Consider the following 21,778-nt stretch of genomic DNA (forward strand, 5'->3'; position numbering starts at 1 on the left):
TTTTCCTACTATTCTTAGTCTTGTACTTAAACTTACCTCATTGTCCACCTCTCCTTATGAGTTCCCCAATGATATTGGCAAGCTGAACAGGAGCAAGTGGGATCACTTCTGCTTTCTTGGCACTCCACAACTGCCAACCATGCCAGCATTGGCTTCCTCTGCTCTTTCTTCTTGACTGTCCATAAGTAGGGGTATAAATATCAGATTAGGGTGTTACAATTTCCCCCCTCCTTACAAAAAATTTTGTCCTCGAAATTTGTGAGGCATACCTTGTAATTCAAACAATTTTGGATATTTCTCTTTAACCTCATGTTCCCTTTCCCAAGAGGCTTCTTTCTCTGGGTGGTTTCTCCATTTCACCTTCATATAAGAGATAGTACGATTCTGGAGCTAATGTTCTTCTCTATCAAAGATTCCTTCAGGCTGTTCTTCATAACTCAAATCATTATTAAGGTCCAATGTTTCAATAGTCGGCAGTACATGCGAAGAGTCTGGAATATACTTCTTCAGCATTGATACATGAAAAACATTGTGAAACCTTTCCAACTCTGGGGGCAATGATAATCTGTAAGCTGTCTGGCCAATCCGATCCAGAATCTCAAATGGTCCCACATACCGGGGACTCAATTTTCCTCCTTTTTCAAATCTTCTTATACCCTTTACTGGTGAGATTTTTAGAAATACTTTATCACCACATCAAATTCTAGAGGTTTTCTTCTACTATCTGCATAGTTCTTTTGTCTGGATTGAGCTGCCTTGATTCTTTCTCTGATTATATCAACCTTCTCACAGGTAGTCTGTTTCAGTTATGGCCCCAACATTCTTCTTTCTCCAACTTTATCCCAATATAATGGAGTTCTGCATTTCTTTCCATGCAAAGCTTCAAATGGCACCATACCTATTGTTGTTTGGTAACTATTATTATATACAAATTCAACCAAAGGCACATGCTCATCCCAACTATAACTCATATCTATAGCACAAGTTCTCAACATATCTTCCAAAATTTGGATAGTCCTTTCTGATTGTCCATCAGTTTGTGGATGAAATGCCGTGCTAAACTTCAGCTTGGTCCCCATTGCCTTTTGCACACATTCCCAAAATTTAGAAGTAAACCGGGAATCACGATCAGAAACAATACTGACAGGTACACCATGATATCTCACAATCTTATCAATATATAACTGTGCCAATTTCTCCATAGAATGAGATATCTTCATAGGTATGAAATGTGCTACCTTTGTTAATCTATCAACAATCACCCAGATAGTATGATTCCCCTTTCTAGTCCGTGGTAGCCCTGTCACAAGGTCCATAGTAATATGTTCCCACTTCCATTCTGGCACTGGAAGAGGCTGTAACAGTCCATGGGGTCTTTGTCTCACTGCCTTCACCATTTGACAATTCATGCATTTAGCTACATGTTCTGCCACATCATTCTTCATATTATACCACCAATATAGTTTCTTCACATCTTTATACATTTTGGTACTTCCAGGATGCAAAGAGTAAGGAGTGCTATGAGCTTCATTCAAGATCAACTCTATCAATTTCTCCTCCCTTGGAACACATAATCTATCTTTAAACCACAAAGTTCTATCCTTTAATGAAAATCTAGGATCTTTCTGTCTCCCAACATTGATAGCATTGATTGTCTTCCTTAACATATCATCTTTGGGTTGAGCTTCCTTAATTCTTTCAAATAAGGTGGGTTCAATCACAAAGGTGGCAAGTGTCACATCTTCAAGTGTCTCCGCCTCTGTAATTACTTCCAAATCAAACTTCCTTGCTTGTTCTATCAACATCGGATTGGTAGTGAGAGCAGCAAGTGTGGTAGTCTTATGCTTTCGGCTCAATGCATCAGCTACTACATTAGCTTTCCCTAGATGGTAATGAATTGTGCAATCATAGTCTTTCAGTAACTCCAACCATCTTCTCTGCCTCATGTTCAATTCCTTTTGAGTGAAGAGATATTTAAGGCTCTTGTGGTCACTGTAAATTTCACATTTTTCTCCATACAGATAGTGACGCCAAATTTTCAGTGCAAAGATAACAGCTGCCAATTCCAGATCATAGGTAGGATAATTCTTTTCATAATCCATCAATTGTCTGGAAGCATATGCAATCACTCTTCCATTTTGCATTAACACACATCCCAAACCTTGTTTGGAAGCATCACTGTATACCACCATATCTGAGGTACCATCTGGAATAGCAAGGACTGGAGTTGTTACCAGTCGATTCTTCAACTCTTGGAAACTATTCTCACATTCTTCTGTCCATTCAAACTTTACTCTTTTTTCTAGTCAACCGAGTTATAGGTGCAGAAATCCGAGCAAAATTTTCAATAAATCTTCTATAGTAACCTGCCAAACCCAGAAAACTTCGAATTTCACTGACATTCTTTGGAGACTCCCAATCTAGCACTGCTTTAACCTTTCCAGGATCAACCTCTATGCCTCTTGCAGATACAATATGTCCCAAGAAATTCACTTGTGATAACTAGAATTCACACTTGCTAAATTTAGCATACAACTGCTTCTCCCTTAGCCTTTACAACACCGACCTCAAGTGATTTGCATGATCTTCTTTACTTCTGGAGTAAATCATAATATCATCTATGAACACTATGACATACTGATCCAACATATCATGGAATACCCTATTCATCAATCTCATGAATGCTGCTGGAGCATTAGTCAGTCCGAACGGCATAACCACAAATTCATAGTGGCCATACGTAGTCCTGAAAGCTGTCTTCTGTATGTCACTCTCTCTGATCTTCAACTGATGATACCCAGATCTCAGATTAATCTTGGAGAAGGTAGTGGATATCGGTTCTTAATAGTCAATTTGTTCAATTCCCGATAATCAATACACATCCGCATACTCCCGTCTTTTTTCTTTACAAATAAGACTGGAGCTCCCCAGGGTGATACACTGGGTCTAATAAAACCATTCTTTAATAAATCCTGCAATTGCTCTTTCAATTCCTTCAATTCAGCAGGAACCATTCTGTATGGTGCTTGAGATACAGGTGCTACCCCAGGTATTAAATCAATGCAAAACTCTGTCTCCCTATCTGGGGGCACACTACATAGATCTTCAGGAAACACGTCAGGAAATTCTCTTACTACTTCTAACTCTTCTAGTGTTGCAGTCTTCTTGGTAGTATCCCTGACACATGCTAAATAGGCTTCACATCCTTCTTCTAGTAATTTCTGAACTTGTATTGCAGAAATTAGTAATTTCTTGGCGTTGTCTCTCCTATGCCCTTCAAATGTAAAATCATCTCCATCCCGAGGTCTAAATACTATCTTCTTCTCTACACAGAGTACACAAGCTCAGTATGCTAACAACCAGTCCATTCCCAGTATAACATCAAAATCCTTCATATCTATACAAATCAAATGGGCTATCATATCTTGACCACACATTTGAATCACACATGGTTCATATTCATCCTCCAAATCCACTATAAACCCAGTGGGTGTACTAATCATCAACTTGTGTGGTAACTTTTTCGGTTCTATCCCCATTCACGTAGCAAAATGTGAAGACACAAAAGAATGAGATGCACCAGAATCAAACAATACAAATGTTGGTACTGTGGAAACTAATATTGCACCTGTTACAACTCCAGGGGCAGTCTCAGCTTCCTCATATGACAATGTAAACACCTTCCCAACCACTTGTGGTTTCTTAGTGAATGCAGATGAAGAAGTCACATTGGGCTCTCCTGGCTTCCTCTAGGGACAAGATCTGGCCAAGTGTCCTGGCTGTTGGCACACATAGCACCTCATGGATAGAGGTTGGGTAGTGGTGGTTGCTGACCGGGACTGGGTAGATGCTTGACTTGAGTCAGTCTTCCTAGGCACAATAGCAGTAGATGTAGCTCCCTTCACAAACTTCCCAAACTGCCTTCCAGTTCCCGTTGCCTTGGCTTTCCTCGTTGCATGAATTTGATAGCCCTCTCTCTGCTTGTCTTCAATGGATTTGGCAATCTGAACCACTTCAGCATATGTCTAGAGCCTGTGTGCAATCAATATTGCCCCAATACTAGATCTTAGCCCCTTTTCGAACTTCTTAACTTTTACCCTGTCAGTCTTCATATGCTCAGGTGCAAAATAGTATAGTGCCTCAAATTGCTGTTGGTACTCCAACACTGATCTGGGACCTTGCACCAATGCCATGAACTCATATTCCTTCCTATCTCGTACACTTATGGGAAAGTAATTACCATAGAAGACTTCTACAAACTGGTCCTAAGTGGGGTGTGGATATGTGGCTGACAATATGGGTCTGGTAGCCTTCCACCATGCATGAGCTTCATTCTACAACTGGTATGTAGCACACAAGATCTTCTGTTCATCATTACAGCCCAGAACTGAGAAAGCTTTCTCTACTCCTTCTATCCATTTGGCAGGAGCCAATGGATCATATGTCACCCCACTGAAATATGGAGGCCGATACTTCTAAAAATTTTCCATCAACTTGCTGGTATCAGTCCATATTTGTTCTACTGGAGGGGTTCCTGGAGTCTGTTGCCCTGTAAGCGTTCCCCTAGCTGGTGGTGCTTGGGATGTTTGTCCACTAATAGCCTGACCAGTGGCTGGAACTCCAAAAACAAACAAAGGGTTAGGAGCAGGAGCTGTAGGGGCTGGTGGGGTTGGTGCCATAGATACATGGTTTGCTGGTGATTCCCTGGCACGTATGGCAGTGACCAATTCTTCAACCATTGCCCTTTGCTACTGCATATTTTGCTGTATGGTTCACTACAATCCTTCTTGTATCCCTTGCATCATATTTGTTACAATGGTTGCCACATCCTGTGCTGTGATCATTGGTGGTGCAGGTGGCGGCACAGGTGTTGCTGTTGTAGGGGTGGATGCATGTACGGGTAGGGTCACCCCAACTGCATTCTCCCTTCCTGCCTCATCCCCTACTGGCACATGAGGGGTAGCTCTAGCAGCCTGACCGCTCTTCCTTGGCCATAGCTCGTATTGAGGTTGAGCACATCTTGGTGGCATTTTTGGGAATTCCTGTAAGATAAATAATTGATTAATTCCCAAAGGCTCATGCAGCACGCGTCACATAAAATTAGTGCCTTGGTTCCGACCACGAGTGCACACACATTCAGAGTTTACATACAATATTTCATTTTCTTTCTCTATTGGACATCTTTAATTACCACAACAATGTTTCTCTAAATTTGATGTTTTTAGTTCGAAGCTTTTAATTTATTAAGTCCTATGACACTGGATAGCCTAAAGTCTTGTGGGTTATGATACTTTTTCCCAAGTCTTTAGCTTTGATACCACTCTGTCACACCCTACCTCCAATAGGCTAAGGCATGCGGCACTGGTCATCTCACCGTATCCAGTCAGCCTGTTTCTCCAAGATCTAGACTAGGGCAGATCATAACACCACCACTACACTATGGAAGATCAGATTTCTTTTTTTTTAACATATGCACAGTCCAGCAAACAAAATATCTTACCTAAGCTCCAGTGCCAACTAAGTGATAAGATATATCTACAATTATGTAGATGAGAGTTATATACCTTACAAAAAGAGAATATTCACAGTTTACAGTATCTCAGTAGTAGACTATATACATCAGAACAGGAATATATACACAAAAATATATAGGAACAGTCCATCCTACTCTTCAGAAGTACTGGCCTCCATAGGCGCAGTCGTCACATTCACAGGCGGGTCCGTGATCGAGTTCATCTTCTGGAATATGGGTCATGTGATCTATGGACATTGTCTCATAATCAATGCCGGGAGTCGGTAGAATACCACCTTCGTCATCTATAGGATCAAAGGAAAGGGGGTGAGCACTGGTAATGCTTAGTGAGGGGTGGGGGAGAACAAGCGCACACATCCATATGCAATGCATGCTCCACACAGAGAATGATGCTCATGCATGCTCCACACATAGAGAATGACACTCCTGAGTCCATTTAATTAACTATACAAAATTCATAATCCATTACTAGGTCTCATCACCTATGGGTATAAGTGCTACCAACGTAGGTGGCATACCCTACCCTGTACGTTGGGCCTCATGCATACAAGCTACGCCGCATGCAGGAGCCAGCCAGTGTCGGTACGAGTCCCAAGCCACACCGGCTAACCCCTAAAAGGTAACCCCGTATCATAAATATATTCACAGGCATATAGTACGTCGTATCCTGTCTCACATCCTTAACTGATACCCCACAACACATCACAAGTGCACTGCTGATCAAGCAGCCACATAATTCAGGATTAGTACGTACCTAACCCCCTACGGACAAGGGGTGTAGCACATGTTGTTGTGATACCTAACCCAGCATTCTAAATGATGCACAACCAATCATTTCAATCACACATACAAACATGGGCACATGCATATGACCCATCTCACCTACCTTACCCTTCTCATTTCCATTCCGTCCCATTCCATCACAATAGTACCATCAAAGAATAAATGCATGTAAATGTAAATGCACATACACAAGCAATTTAATGCATAAACAGAATTAAACAAACACACTAAAAGAATGGGGCTTGAGAAGGGCACCCACTCACCTTGGTATTCAATTTTGGCAAGTTCACTCCTTGGATTCAAGAAAATGGTCACACTGTCACTTATGTTCCCTATTCAACAGATATTTAAATCATTAGGTACATCACAAATTCTTACATTTTATCCACTTGCTTTAAGTATAGCATTCCCATACCCAACCTATAGAGGTCTTTGTCTGTTCCTTCCTATATACATATTGATTCCTTGATTTCTTACACCTTTTCTCTAGTAGAATTAGATATAGAGAATCACTAATAGATCCTCATTGGATGAAGGGGTTTCATCCATACTTATAGTCCTCGAGGTCATATGAAATTCCAAACATTGGACCCTATAGTCATGGGTTATGTTTCTCATTAATTCTTATATAAACAAATTCAAACTTATGTCCAAAGGTTTAGTAACCTATTACACAGCCCATCTGACTTCAGGAACCCAAATCGGTGGGTTACCTAGGTCAAAACTGGTACCATGTTTGCTGTAGTGCCCGAATTGCATCCATTTTTCATTTTGAATCTCCAATACTTATCTTAGGTCAGTAAGGAAAAAGGTTAAATGCCAAGTTGACCCAATTTTGGGTTTCAATTTATTACACCCACAACTAATATAGTCTAATTCTGCAGGCATATTGTAGGAATTTAAAGAGAACTGCAGAATTAGAGTATTTCTCATGCCTTGGCCATCAATTTGAGATGAACATTTATAAGTACTAACCTAACCTAATTAATTCAGCCCCTATTGCATAATTTCAGCTTGAATAAAATTATGTTCCTAGGGTTTTGGTAGAATTTCCACTAAATCAACCCTATTCGAGCCCTTATTGCATAATCCCTACTGAAAAAGAGTAGTCCTATATTCTAGGGTTTAGCAGGGATAGGGTTTTTTTACCAGTTGGGTCCCCAATAGCCCATAGAAATTAGGACTTTCTTCACTGGGCAACTATTCTACTTACAGGGATTCCCTGGCAGTTAACAATTGGGTAAAACCCTAACCCTAGCTGCCCAATCTACATGAAATTACTTAATTAACGTTACTGCAGTAGTAAGTTCACTTACCTGGGTGCAGAGTTGATCTAAGAGCAGCCTGAGGTGAGTGAGTTCCCTCCTCACTTCTCTTACTTCCTCTTCTTCCTTCTCTTTCCTTCTTCTTCTTCTCCTTTCTTTCTTTTTCTCCTTACTGTTACAGCAGTCACATTTGATGCAATCTCAGCCCATTATCCCTTATATATAAGGTAGCCCCAAGGGTCTGTTTGGCTGGCCCTCTTCAAGTATTGCTAAGGTCTGTTTGGTTGCCCTCTTAAATCCTTATAACTAAGGTTTGTTTGGTTGCCTTCTTAAGTTGGCTGCCCTCTTTTATTTCCATATAAATTACATACATACTATATATATAATATCTATTAGTCTATAAATTCATTTCCTCTAAAGTATGCATTTCATGCCTCATTTAAGTCTCTTACTATAGGGGTATAATGGGAATTTTGCACAACAGAGGTGGGCTCTATAGTATAAAAACCCAAAAATTACATTCTGCTAGGCAAAATTGGATGGCTAGTTTTGGACGTACCAATGTGGGTGCGATCATACCAGCACTAATGCACCAAATCCCATAAAACTCCGTAGTTAAGCATGCTTGGGTGAGAGTAGTATTAGGATGGGTGACCCCCTGGGAAGTCCTCATGTCGCATTTTTTTTCCTGCTATTCTTAGTCTTGTACTTAAACTTACCTCTTTGTTCACCCCTCCTTATGAGTTCCCCAATGATATTGGAAAGCTGAACAGGAGTAGGTGGGGTCACTTCTGCTTTCTTGGCACTCCACAACTGCCAACCATGCCAGCATTGGCTTCCTCTGCTCTTTCTTCTTGCCTGTCCACAAGTAGGGATATAAATATCAGATTAGGATGTTACAACACCTAAATGTGTATGATCTAACCAAAGCACGCAAGATAACACCCTCGCCGATAAGTTTCGTATTCCAGACCTAAATGGCACGGTATCAAGGGGTGTGATGTAACTGGGGGCAGCCCAAACATATGTGAGGGACCCTGGCAGCTACACCACGGGGGTGAATAAGGGTAAGGCATGCTGTGCTCAATGCAAAAAGTGTATGCAAGTGATGAAAATTGAAAAATAACATGTCAATATGCAAACAATAAGGTACAAACAAAGCTATACAAACAATGGTCCATCAAGAGTCTGACATCCCCTGTGGAGTCGCCACTGTAGGTATCATGGACCTCCACAGGGATCGCAATATGGTGCGTAGCGCATATACACACGCTAGGGTTTGACCCTAATGAGATGAGATAATATCCCCTGGTCATCAAATGCCAAGGGGGGATACACGTTATGGGTAAAAGGGAGTCACCACCTAGAAAGGGTCTAGGACCCATGAATGTCTCCCCCAATCAAGGGAGAGAGACTAATGACTCTGATGGATAAGGCTGGTTTGCACCAAGATTCTTGACAAGTGTCAAGTGACAGACTGGGAAGGTGTTAGGCACCCAGTCTGCCCGACCCTAAGGCCGGTCTCCCTTTGTTTGACTAAGTTTGTTTGTACCCTACTAACTAGTCCTAAATCTAGGTCACTGAAAACCCTAAACTATGTATCTGAGCATGACATGTGAAAACCCTAAACCAAGTGTCTAAATTATGCTAGCTAGGTTATGATGCAAATAATGAAATGATTACGTTAATAAAAAAAAAATTAAAAAAATTAAATTAAACTAACTCAATTAATTGAGCCTAACCTAGAAGGATGACTAATGAATTTATGAAATCCTAAATTGAATTAATTAAAATGATTAATCCCAATCCCTAATAATTTGTGAAATAAATTATTGCAATCCTACTTAATCTAATTGGTAAAAAGATTTATAAATTAAATGAGACCTAATTAATTTATAAAAAAAAAATGAAATGGATTAATTACATTAAATGAATGCATTTTTACTAATCTACCTAATCTAGTATAGGAGGATTAAACTAAACCTAAAGTTTAATTAAATTAATTATGAAACCTAATTGCACTAATTATGTTTACCTTAAGCTAATCTAAGATGAGTTAAACATTTTCAAAACCCTAGTTAAGCTAATGAGAAGATAATCTTTTAACTAAATAAATGCAATGCTAATTATCTTCTAAATTAAATATGTCTAATGATTATTTTATGCTATACCTATATTATGTTAGAGTCTAAATGTTATATTAATTGAACCCATTAAATAATTGAAACAACTAATTACGATAAAGAAAAACACTAGTGAAAAATGATATATGAGCGTAAGTAATGAAACTAATCAAAGAAGCAAAATGGAATGATTAAAGAAAGCTAAACAAGCTAAAAGAAGGGAAAGTTGGATGAATTGGAATACAAGTATACTAATTGCACTATTTTAAACAAGATCTGATTTTTTTTACTGCATTTAAAGAAAGAGGGTGAAAAGCCCTAAAAAATAAGAAATTATAACACAAACCCATTCCCCAAATACGTCCTATTGCTACGAGCCGGTTTGAGGGGGGTCCAGCCACGCCCTTGCTAACATATGCCCTAGATTATGTCCCATACATTATTTAGAGGGAAATAAAATAAAATCATTTGATTTTAAATTTTAAAATTAGGGGAATCCGAACCCTAAGTTCTAGGACTGGATACATTACAGACCTGAAATCAAACCAAAATGGATAAAAGAAAAAAAAAAAAAAAAAAAAAAAACAAAATGAGGGAAAATCAAACCAAAATGGATAAAAGAAAAATAAAGAACAAAAGGAGGGGAAGATTCCACATAAAAAACATAAATGAAATAACAGGTTGTGGGTATTACAAATATGGACTATCTAATTAGCAAATTAAATAAATAACAAAAAACAAGAAAATAAAATAAGAAGAAGAAGAAAGGAGGTTCGGTGGCTGCTGATTAGTAGTTGCAATAGCAGGGAAGAAGAAGAGAAGAAGAAGAATGAGAAAGGAGGTTCAATGGTTGCTGGTTATTAGTTGCAGCAGCAGGGAAGAAGAAGAGAAGAAGAAGAAGAAGAAGAAGAAGGAGGTTCGGTGGGACTGATTGGTAATTACAGCAGCAGGGAAAAAGAAGAGAAGAAGAAGAATGAGGGAAGGAGAAGAAGATGGGAGGTAGATGAATGGTGGCTGCTAAGTTATAAGAGATGAGGAAGGTTCGGGGGGTTTCAGTAGAAAGAAAAAGGAGGAGAAGATGGATTCAGGTTCGGTTAAGGAAAAAGAAAGGAAGGAGAAGGGGGTGGAGAGGATTCGGCCATGGTAAAAGAGAAAAGAAGAGAAGAAGAAGAAGAAGAAAAAGAGAAAGGAGGTTCGGTGGGACTGGTTAGCAGTTGCAGCAGCAAGGAAACAGAAGAGAAAAAGAAGAATGAGAGAAAAAGAAGAATGAGAGAAGGAGAAGAGGTGAGTTGCAGGTTCGGTTAAGGAAAAAGAAAGGAAGGAGAAGGGGGTGGAGAGGGTTCGGCCATGGTAAAAGAGAAAAGAAGAGAAGAAGTTGGTTTGGTGGGACTGATTGATAGTTACAGCAGCAGGGAAACAGAAGAGAAAAAGAAGAATGAGAGAAGGAGAAGAGGTGAGTTGTAGGTTCGGTTAAGGAAAAAAGAAAGGAAGGAGAAGGGGGTGGAGAGGGTTCGGCCATGGTAAAAGAGAAAAGAAGAGAAGAAGAAGAAGAAGAAGAAGAAGAAGAAAAAGAAGGAAAGGGTTGCAGGTTTGGAAGAAGAAATGGGATGTGGCAGTCATGGAGAAGGGAAGGAGAAGAAGAGGAGGGAGGTGGCTGATTTTCTACTACAGGGAAAAGAAGAAAGAAAGGAAGAAAAGATGGGGGAAGAGATTAGGGCTTGAGATCCTAATCTAAGGGTTTATATCTAAAGAACAAAAATAAATCAAAAATAGATCAAATCAAACCTACTTATTAAGTGAGTATATTAAGCCACAAATGAAACCGATTAATTGAATAAAGATATAACAACAAAAGAAAGCAAAACAAATTAAAATGAAAAATAAAACGAATTAGCAAAAACAATGGATTGGACCCAATGACCCAAATCAAACTATATTGAACCCAATTAAAGCAAGATAAACCCAATTGAACCGGAATCAACTAATTCACGTTTAATAAACCATAGTAAACCAAATTAAAGCTAATTAAACATAATTAATCTAAATCAACCAATTAAACCTAAATACACCTAATTGAATCGGAATAAACCAATTTATATCTAATAAATCACATTAAACCGAATTGAAACTAATTGAACCTAATCTATTAAATTAGATAAACTAGTTCTAAATTGCAATTGGGAGAAGAAAAATACCTTAAACCCGGCTTTAATCAAGAAACAAGGGGAGATAACCCTTGTGCTTCAAGCCCCAAATCGAACCGAACCGGACTAGATCTCCCGGCTCAAGGAAGGATTAATGTGTTAAACTTTTAGACTTGGAGAATATTTGATTTTAGAGGGAAGAAATTAGCTAAAACCTTGATGAGACCATTCTCTCCCCCAAATTCTCAATTTTTTTCTCCTCTCCTTTTTTGGAAGAGATGAAGGGCTATACTTATAGCCTTGGGACTTGAGACAATTCTCTCTTATTTCTAATGTGGGACTAAAAAACTAGAGAGAATTGTCCAAAAAGGTTTGCTTTTGGACAAAGGGGTTTGGGCGCCATGTGGCACTCCTTGGTTGCTTGGAATGGAATCTGATACCGAACTTTGGAGTCAACTTCCGGGGGTCATATCTTTCAAACCGTTAGTCAGAATTCGACGTGTAATATGCCGTTAGAAAGCTCAGTCCGAGCACTATCCAATGATGCAAGACACGATTGTGGTCTCGACCAAGAACCATTACAAAAATATGCATAAAGTAGTGACCTGGATCAGATAATGAAAGAGAGAATCGGGCGTCGATTCACATAATTCTCACATCAAAGTGTAATGTCCGACTGGAGGGGACAAACGACAATAATCCATAACATCAAATTCTAATTTTTGAAATCATTTTTTTCTGAAAGTTTATAGGGGAAAAATGGTCATTTTCTACTTTAAGCTTGAAAATTCTCCAAGTCTAAAATGTCTAATATGTAATTCTTCATATTGTCATCATTGCCGGGGGGTGATAAAATTCGGTGTCTACACTAGGAATAATTACTGGGCTAGTTAATAACCTCTAACCTTCTTAACATAACACAACACATTTTAAAGTCTTGAGGCCCATGGGCCAAATAGGATAATATTATACAAGGCTAATGGAGTCAGAACATTACAAATGGTATCAGAGCCGACCCCAACAGCGTGTGGAGCCATAGCGGGGACACTGTGCCAAAAGGGGAGAAGTTTGCGAGACCCTAGAATACGACAAGTACCAGACCCGCTTGGGTGATCAATGAGATGTCCCCACCAAAAATATGACAAATACCAAAGGGTTTGAGAGATCGGTGAGGATGTGCAAATTTTAATCAGAATGCGTTTTAGAACCTTGATGCCCATGGGCCAAACAGAACAATATTGTACAAAATTAATGAGGCCAGGGCATTACACCCCCTCCCAAACCCAATAGTAGCAGGAGCCTCGTTCACTGGGTTGCTTCTTTTTTTTTTCTATAAGATTTATGTAGAGACTATAGCAAAAGAAACCTTCAGTTTCAAACAATTAAAATATAATAGAGTATGAATTTACAGTGAATCTTAATTTCTGCATTTACAATGCTCACTTTTGCCATGAAATGAAAAAGAGAATTCACATTCCACAAGGTACCAATACGTGGCATTGAATACCAAGATATCTGCAGCAAAATCTTTGTTGATGCAACAGATACTGTGAAGGGACTTGCATTTGCATTGCTTCAATTCCTTGGTTCACAAAGTAAGATCACATCTTCATGCTGCCATGTCAGTTGATGAGTTCCAAACTGTCGACATGAATAGCATAGAGATTAACTGAAACATCATATCATCTCTTGCTCTTTCAAGTTTACATGTCGAGCAGAATCACGGTCCCGCCCAAAAGTCAGATACAATGGGGTATAAAATAAGCAGCACATACCAAAGGGAACTGCCATCATTGAGAAAAGTCCCCTCGAGAGGGCAAAGGCCTCCTTGGCTGACCCTGACACTAGATTTACAGATTTTGGGTCATAACCATAAACCTTCTCCGAAAGCATTCCGACAATAGGGGCTGCAAATGAAGAGAATGATCCTTCAAAGGCACGATCAAATGCATATATCATGGTCCGATGCTTTGCAGGGACCACCTCAGCAAACATGGGATTATTTGCACAATTTGCACACCAGCTGATGGTGAGGCCCATAAGGAAAAGGGTAGTGGCAAAGGTGAGCCAGCTGCTTACTGACTGTGGGATCACCATCAGGAGGAACCATGAGAATGGGATTCCCATGAAAGCGCTGAACTGGGCACACATGATGCGGCCAGAGTTTGCGTAGAGGTGAGACATACGATCCGCTATTAATCCACCAAGAAGGCTCCCTATAGCACATCCAATTGCAAAAAGGCCGATAAGGGTTGCTGACTCACTATGATCAAAACCTGTGAAAAGAGTCAAATGAGGTTCTATGTTATATAAACAGATTAGACACAGAATATCGTACCTGGAGAAAATACTTAACGCAGCAAATATATACAACTCTGACATTGATTTAACACCTACTGTGGCTAACAAACAAAAGCAAATGCAAAGGTGAATATCAACACCTGGACCAAAATTAACCAGTTGGGTGATCATTACCAACCACCTTATCAGAGAACCCAGGGCATATATAGAACCTTAAATTCTAAGGCCTATACAATTTTTATCTTTTAACTTTCTACCAAACAAGAATAAATTACGGAGAAGATCATGGTTAAGGAAGCATTCCCAAAAAGATCTAGGTTAATTTTCTCATTTAATAGAGAGAAGAATTTGAGTAAAGTCTTCCACTTTGACAACTTTCATTTCCAAAACCATTTTCTGAATATCGACTGAACATTTGGGGGGGGGGGGGGGGGGGGCTGAGGAGAGGTTTTTTTTGCTAAATGCATTCCTCTTGTGGAATCTTATTCCAACTGTGGAACCTGGTACTGTCCTCATTTTAAATGTACTTTACCTTGGAGAAAATTGAAGTACTTTACTCTTTTTTTTTTTGAATCAACACCTATGCTCACCAATTAATTCAAACCACATTGTGAAGAAAACCATGGCAGTCCATGGTAAAGAACCAACGATACCCTGCAAGACAATAACCTGAAATGTATGAACTTTCGTAACAGATTTCATAGCTGTCCAGGAATCCATCCAAACTGACAGTGAACTGGGCTTTGGTATCAACATGTTCCTGTGAAAAGGAGCAACCAAGTAAAAAACATGTAATAATAACATAATAGGCAAAACATAGTAGATTAAACATACCAACCAAGATCAAGAATAAAATGGAACACAATCAGCAATTTGGCCATGATGTAATCACATGGTAGATGCATATTGATGATCCCATAAAAACAACATAATTTTTTTAACCACAAGGGAACTACATTTTCAGAAATCTGTCCCTGTTGTAATCGCATGTCAGATGCATAATGCTGCTACTTTGCAGACAACATAATTTGTTTACTTTGCTGCCAGCTATTACTTATGGGAAATAACTTTGGTCTGTGGATACAAAATCATCAGAATAGGGGTGTACCATTGATGGGTCGAGATTAAATAGGTGAAATATCAGTTTGAAGCCATGAAAAGATAACTGTGTTTACCTCTGCACTCATTTAACTGGATGAGAAAGAAATCCAGCCAAGCCCCAAATGTAATGAACAAATGAGATGGTCAAAGATGATCCAAATAATCTATTAGGATGATCCTCTAGATGTGAGACATGACAAGTTTTGGGTGCCTGTAGACACAGAAGTGGGCCTATGATCCAAAACCTGACACAAAATGCTCCATAACATCGGTTGTATTTTGCAACTTAAATGAACAGTTATGACAAAAGTAAGTATTCAGGATGTATGCTCTCAGGTTTTGACACATTGATGTCCTTGTTACATTAACACCCCATTCAATTATATATTTGGGACCATAAAAAAAGAAGGGTGAACCATCATGAACACCTTAGGATTTCGAGACCTGATAAACTTAAGGAAATAACTGATACCTCTCAGACATGTCCCCGGCCTCAATAGTGACAGTATGTGTTCTCCCTGGGTCAACAACAAACAGAAAGACCAGGAACCCAATCAGTGAACTCAATAATGCCATCATAATAAACGCACAACGCCATCCCGGTATTCCCCAATATTCCTGACCAGCCATAACTGTTGCCACGACACCACCTCCTATTCCACCCACAGAACCAACAAGGTTTAGCAACCCAAACCCCCTCCCTCGAACACCATCCAGATAGCTATCAGCTATGAAGGACTGTAGTGCTGGTATAACAATGGCCAGCCCAATACCATTTATGGCCCTCCAGAAAGCAACCTGCAGAAAATGCTGGCTGGCACCTACTGCAGCAGTGGATAAGGCCCAGCAAACAGTGCCCATCGCAAGAACTGTGGGGCGGTCATAATAAAGAACTAATATACCAGCCAAAGGTGATGCCAGTGCCTGGACAAAATTCCGTATGAATGTAAGATATCCAAGATCTGTAGGCCCAGCACTGAAAGCTTCACTGACTTCTTTGTAAACAGAAGGAAGGAGATTCTCATCAGCACGTTCCATAATAGCAGCCAAGTTGATGAGAATAAGGGAGAGAGATATCCCAAAGATCTTCCTTGTTCTGGGAAATGGAAACATAACAGAAGAAAATTGAAGAAAGTAAATCCACAACACAATATGAGTCACTTAACCTTTTAGAATAAGTGTTAAATATAGAACATAGTTGTCACAGTGTCTAGGCGACCCAAGGAGTTGAAGGGGGTCTGGACACAAAGTGACACCAATAAGACGACCAAGGCCTTGACAACTATGATATAGAAGTCCTAGGGCCAATAACCATCTAAGTAAGAAAGGACTTTGTGAACAAACCTGAAAACAGATATTATAAGCAAAACCTCACAGGCACCACTTTTTCAATTCTAAATTATAAACTATTCACTCATGCTCAGTTACACTTATAAATGTCATAAACAATCAGTTACACTTATAAATGTTAAAAACGATCTTAAAAACCCCTCAAATTTTTGACAATTCACCAATGCTTAGTTCTGGCCCTTCTGGGTTTGTTGCTTCCCAAGGAAAGTACATGTTTCGACCGGTCGTGTCTCGCCCAGTCCAGGTCAGGCCTGGGTTAGGGAAATTGGTAAACAGAGCCCAAGTCAGTATAGGGATGTCAACATGTGAAAGATTAAGATTGTAAGCTTTTGATGTATTAAATATTAATGCCATATATAGACTACTGCTAAGAGTGTCCACTATCTACTAAAATGTCCTTGAGTTCAAGTCTTCATGATTACATCTACCTAGAGTTTCTTTTACAAAATATGAAAGTTTTAACAGTTGGCAGTTGCATACACATAATAAATTATAAGTACAAACCAAAATGACATGAAAATCCAAATAAAATCCAGGTTGGACAATGAATTTGGTCCCCGTCTGGAATCTGGGTCTAGGTTGGAGAATTAGCCAAAGAAGCCGCCACAATTTCTGAACCACACATCCTACCCCGTCCAGTTTCTTCCTACACCTGGTTTCTGTAACTGTAGGTATATTTTGAGTTAACATTCATGTTTACATGAGTGTCATTATCACCAAATGATCATTTTGTTTTAGGTAAAATACACCTCAAAATGGGACAACAATGACTCCTTGATATTTTCAAAGGAAACCAGTAAGTTTATCATGTCTTATAACTTAATGAATTGAGCTCTGCACAAACAACAGTAAGCAATAAATGAGCATGCCCACCAACTTATTGTTCAAGCTGTAGAGATTATAGCAAGCTTGCTAGACAATCCATAAAGGGAATTCTAACCCCTGCACTAGCAAAAGAAAGAAAGGGAGAAAATAATAGAAGCTAAAAAAGAAAGAGAATAATTCCTTTCAACTCTGCCACAATTTAGTGAACTAAACTCTGTACAACTTGCAGTTAAGCAACTATATGAACCTGTAAGGATGAAAATAGCTCGCCAATTCATTACCAGGAGAAGTTTTAAAATATCGATGTCAAAATTGTGCCACAACTCTTGTCATTTTTAAGATTTCGACCATAAGAGGTAGGGAAGACAGTTCCTCTCGAATCCTATCAATTTCATTGCCTTCACTTTGTGCAACATTTTCTGATAGTTTCTAATCTCTCTAAGAGGCCCAGAATCCTTTGAAATTTTATCAAACATAGCCTCGATCTAGCTGGTTTCTTTCTAGCCCTTGTGAATGCCTCCCTCCCTCTTGAAGCTTTTTGGTATCCATGTCATTAGCAATTTATCCAAGAGAAACTAGACACGTGACGAAAGAGTTAAATAAGGACTTCATTGATTGCTGAATGAATTACTTGTATATGATGAAGATTTTAGATAGTTCAAATCATGAAAACTAGCAAGGTAGTCATATTTGATAAACATCAAGATCATACTGCAATGAAGCAACAGAGTTTCAAGTGGTTTATGCCCCTGTAAAAAATCAAAAGTAATAGGAACCATTTTGTGTTTTGTGTCTTAAAAGGATGAAGCAACACAGTAAACAAATGATACAAAAGTATCAGTTGGGTGTGGTAAACTTGATGATCCAATTCTAGGTAGATTTAGTGCCAATTCACAATTAACTAACAGAGATTGAAAAATACAATACTTGTAGAAGAAAGGTCGTGATGTGGAAGTGATGAGTGTTTTTAATCAATTACCTTGGGGATGCAAATCCAAGAACATTTTTTTTTTAGTAGAATTCCAATCAGGAATGATAATTACATTCAACTCTCTCATAACTATTAATTGAAAAGATACAGAACTTTTTGGTAAGAATTTTCCGGTATATGCACACAGACACAACATCAGGTAAACAATAGTAGATATAATCAAATTTGCATTTAATTATTTTTTGACACGATAGTTAGCTAGTAGGATCCAAATTTGATTCCTTAAATGAGCATGTTTCAATTATATAGCCAGTAAGCCACAACCCCATACAGAAGTGGGACCCACTGTATTGGTTGGATCACGGATATTTTTGTAACGTAAGCATAGTATGAAATTATTGGGAAAAACTGACATATATGGGGGGGAAAATAGTTTCCAATAAAACAGGAATTTAAGCAATGACCTAAGAAATTACAGAATAACCATTGTTAAACTGAACCTGTAGTAGAGGCTCAGAAGCAGAGATTGGATCAGTTTGATCAGACTGGCACATTAAACCAGTCCCACCCAATTCTTCCTCACATACGTACTCTCTCTTCCATCTACTCCCAAAACTCAAGCAAAAGCAAAGAGAATGGCATTTTCCCCGCGTTCACTCCACCTCTGCAACCGCTCTAATACAATGACAACTATTACTATCCTCCTTTCCTATATTGGAAAATCCAAGAAAATCTGCAAGACCCTTTAAACCATTTCTATTCATTAGTCTACAAGACCCACGGAGTCCAATTGTACACAGCCTTAACCCCGCTTCGTGGAGAGGTCGTTTCCAAGTCCAACCCACAACCATTAGGTTGCAATGGAGCAACCTTACTGCTGTGGCAGTGATATAAACCATGTCGCCTTGTGTATACGGCAAAAACTGTGATTTACTGATCCCCAAAGTAACAGTATAACAACTTCTAATATTGGAATGATGTAATGAAACCCATCAAAATTAACCCTCAAAACTCCATCCTTCGCCATCATAAATGCCGATGAGACATTAAAAGCAACAAAATCAATTGCTATTGATCGACAAAACGAGAAAAAAAAATAAAAACAATGAAACAAAAACAGATCTACATAATAGGAAAACATGAACTAGAAATCTAGTAACCAAATCGAATATTGAAAAAGAAACTTACCTCATCTTCGTGCGCTGATGAATACGTCTCGAAAGCCAAAATTTAGAGAGCGATGAAAATGGCGAGATCCGAGTATCCTAAGGGTCATGCGTCAATAAACGAACAGTAGAAAGTCGAAGCAGGTAAGATGACGATGCAACTTTAGGGCAGCCCATGTCAGGCGTAAAAGAATCTCAAATCAGGAGGGCACATGTGGAATTTGAGCAAAGAAAGAAAGGAATATTCAACTCTGAAAGTAATTAGTTAGACAGAAGAAACAAAACAAGAAAACCCCCAAACCAGAGGAGTGGAAGATGGGAGGACCAGAGGAATCAACTTCCATGCTCTCTGTGCGTGTCTCTCTCTCTCCTCCTTCCTCTGAACACTAATCTGTGTCTCTGCATTAAATTTCGATGGCTTTGGATTGGATTAAATCGTTCAAAACTGAAGTCAACGAAAGCTTCAACCTTGAGGATAATCCAATTCCAATACAATTTTTGTTTTTTTCACTTGTTTGGGTCAGATTCTCTGATTCAGATACTACTAAATTTCAAATGCGCGCGCCAGCCAGGGTTGTTTTTTAATATCTTTTGCGGGAAGCACGACGTGGCAGCTTTGCTTTTTCCATTCTTCCCAACTTGTATGGGAGAGAGAAACTGAAAGATCAGTTGTCCACTTGTCCTTATGACCAATAGCTGAGAATGCGGGGATAAAGGGACCCACGTTAAGTAAAATATGCCATGTCAGCATGCTCGGAAGGTAGCACACGTGGAATCCCTAGTCTTGATTCTGGCCGCGATGGTTAGAGAATAGAGCGTGTGGCATGCATGATCTAAGGATAATTGCAATTAACAGACACGCTTGGGATCTTTTTGTTCAAATATCTTCATTTAAAAGTTCAGCTCGGACCAATCCGATAGACCAAAACCAACGGGTTCAACGTCAACCTATATCAAATCGAACCAAATCATTATCATTTTGCCTTCGGGTTGGGGTTTTATGGGACTAGTAGAAATCAAAATCATATCGGATCGATTGAATTCATTGATTGAAATTGAAAAGTGAATCAAACACAATAAGATTGAGTTTGAACCGATAGTAATCAAAATCGAAAACTATTAAAAAGAAAAGGAAAAAAAAATAAGAATTTTATGTATTCCTATAAAATTGAAACCGGACCCCTGATTACGAATGGATAAAAAATCGAACTGAAACCAAAACTTCTTTAATGGTTTAGTTTCGGATTGGCCCAATAATAAATCATAAATGATTCAGTGTGAACAAAACTGGATCCAACAGACCACTTGACACCCTAATAATGTGTGAGGGTTTCTTAATGTGTAAGAGGTGAATCACTTTCATTAGGGGTGAAACAGGGCCGGGTTGGGCTAGGTTTTTCAAAACCCTAATCTAACCCTAGGTTCACAAAACTCAACCTAGGTCCAATCCAATCCTATTGGGTTCATGCCCAGGCCCAATCCTACAGGGCTCAAGGTTGGGTCGGGTTGACCCTAGCTGGTCTTGTATTTTTTTTTTTTCTACAAAATGTCACTTTTAATGTTAAGTCAATACTTACCAAAGAGGGTGAGGAGATGTTTAGATGATGGCCAGCTCTTTTCTTATCCCTAAGCCATAAATTTGCAACAAACAAGGTTGTCAATTTGATTATAAGATTGACCTTTTAAATCACCAAGCATCACCACATCTCCCAAAAACTAGATAAGCCAAATTTTGGCCAAAATCTTCATGATTGTTATTGTATATAAAATTCATATTAATACATGATAAGAGACACAAATATAGACCATGTAAAGAAAATGGGAGAAATAGTTTAGCCATTTGGTCGTCTTAGCTTAATAGGTAAGAGTATGTGGCTTGTGTAACAAATGATGTGTGTTGAAGTCATACAAGAGCTTGTTGAACGCTTGTGTAACACATGATGTGGGCCTCAAGGAAGGGGAACACTATTACTTGACACAATAATAGATCAGGGTTAAAATCGGATCGGGATGGGTTGGGCCGGAATGGGCTGGGCCTAGGTCTCAACTCAAGCCCAGGGTTGGTCGGGCTGGGCCGAATTGACCCTCATAACCGAGTTAGACAGGATTCAGGCCCAACGCTAGTCAAAACAAGTTCAGACTATCAAGGCCAAACTTACACCCCTAACTTTCATAAAACAATAAAAGTAATTTAAAATGATACTATTGCAAACAAAAAAGGAAGAGGAATAATCCCACATTAGTGAGTGAAAGAAA

At 39.0% G+C, this 21,778-nt stretch overlaps 1 protein-coding gene and 1 pseudogene across 2 annotated transcripts; one reads left to right on the top strand and one right to left on the bottom strand.

The window, feature by feature from the left end:
- Window positions 1-8,146: 8,146 nt before the first annotated feature.
- On the top strand, window positions 8,147-8,264 carry LOC122085302 (annotated as a pseudogene).
- Window positions 8,265-13,201: 4,937 nt separating this feature from the next.
- Window positions 13,202-20,057, bottom strand: LOC122083384 (multidrug resistance protein 2-like). 2 transcript variants are annotated; one of them, XM_042651164.1, is made up of 4 exons: window positions 19,545-20,057; window positions 15,723-16,346; window positions 14,803-14,909; window positions 13,202-14,124 (listed from the first exon to the last, which is right to left on the bottom strand). In XM_042651164.1, exons 1-4 carry the CDS (start codon window positions 19,547-19,549, stop codon window positions 13,526-13,528), a joined length of 1,335 nt encoding a protein of 444 aa, XP_042507098.1. In that variant the 5' UTR covers window positions 19,550-20,057; the 3' UTR covers window positions 13,202-13,525. The 2 variants fall into 2 exon arrangements, with proteins under 2 accessions (XP_042507098.1, XP_042507097.1); XM_042651163.1 differs by having other exon boundaries at window positions 14,740-14,909; window positions 19,545-20,055.
- Between the last annotated feature and the right edge of the window lie 1,721 nt (window positions 20,058-21,778).

This window comes from Macadamia integrifolia, chromosome 7, assembly GCF_013358625.1.
Source record: "Macadamia integrifolia cultivar HAES 741 chromosome 7, SCU_Mint_v3, whole genome shotgun sequence".
Classification (NCBI taxonomy): Eukaryota; Viridiplantae; Streptophyta; class Magnoliopsida; order Proteales; family Proteaceae; genus Macadamia; species Macadamia integrifolia.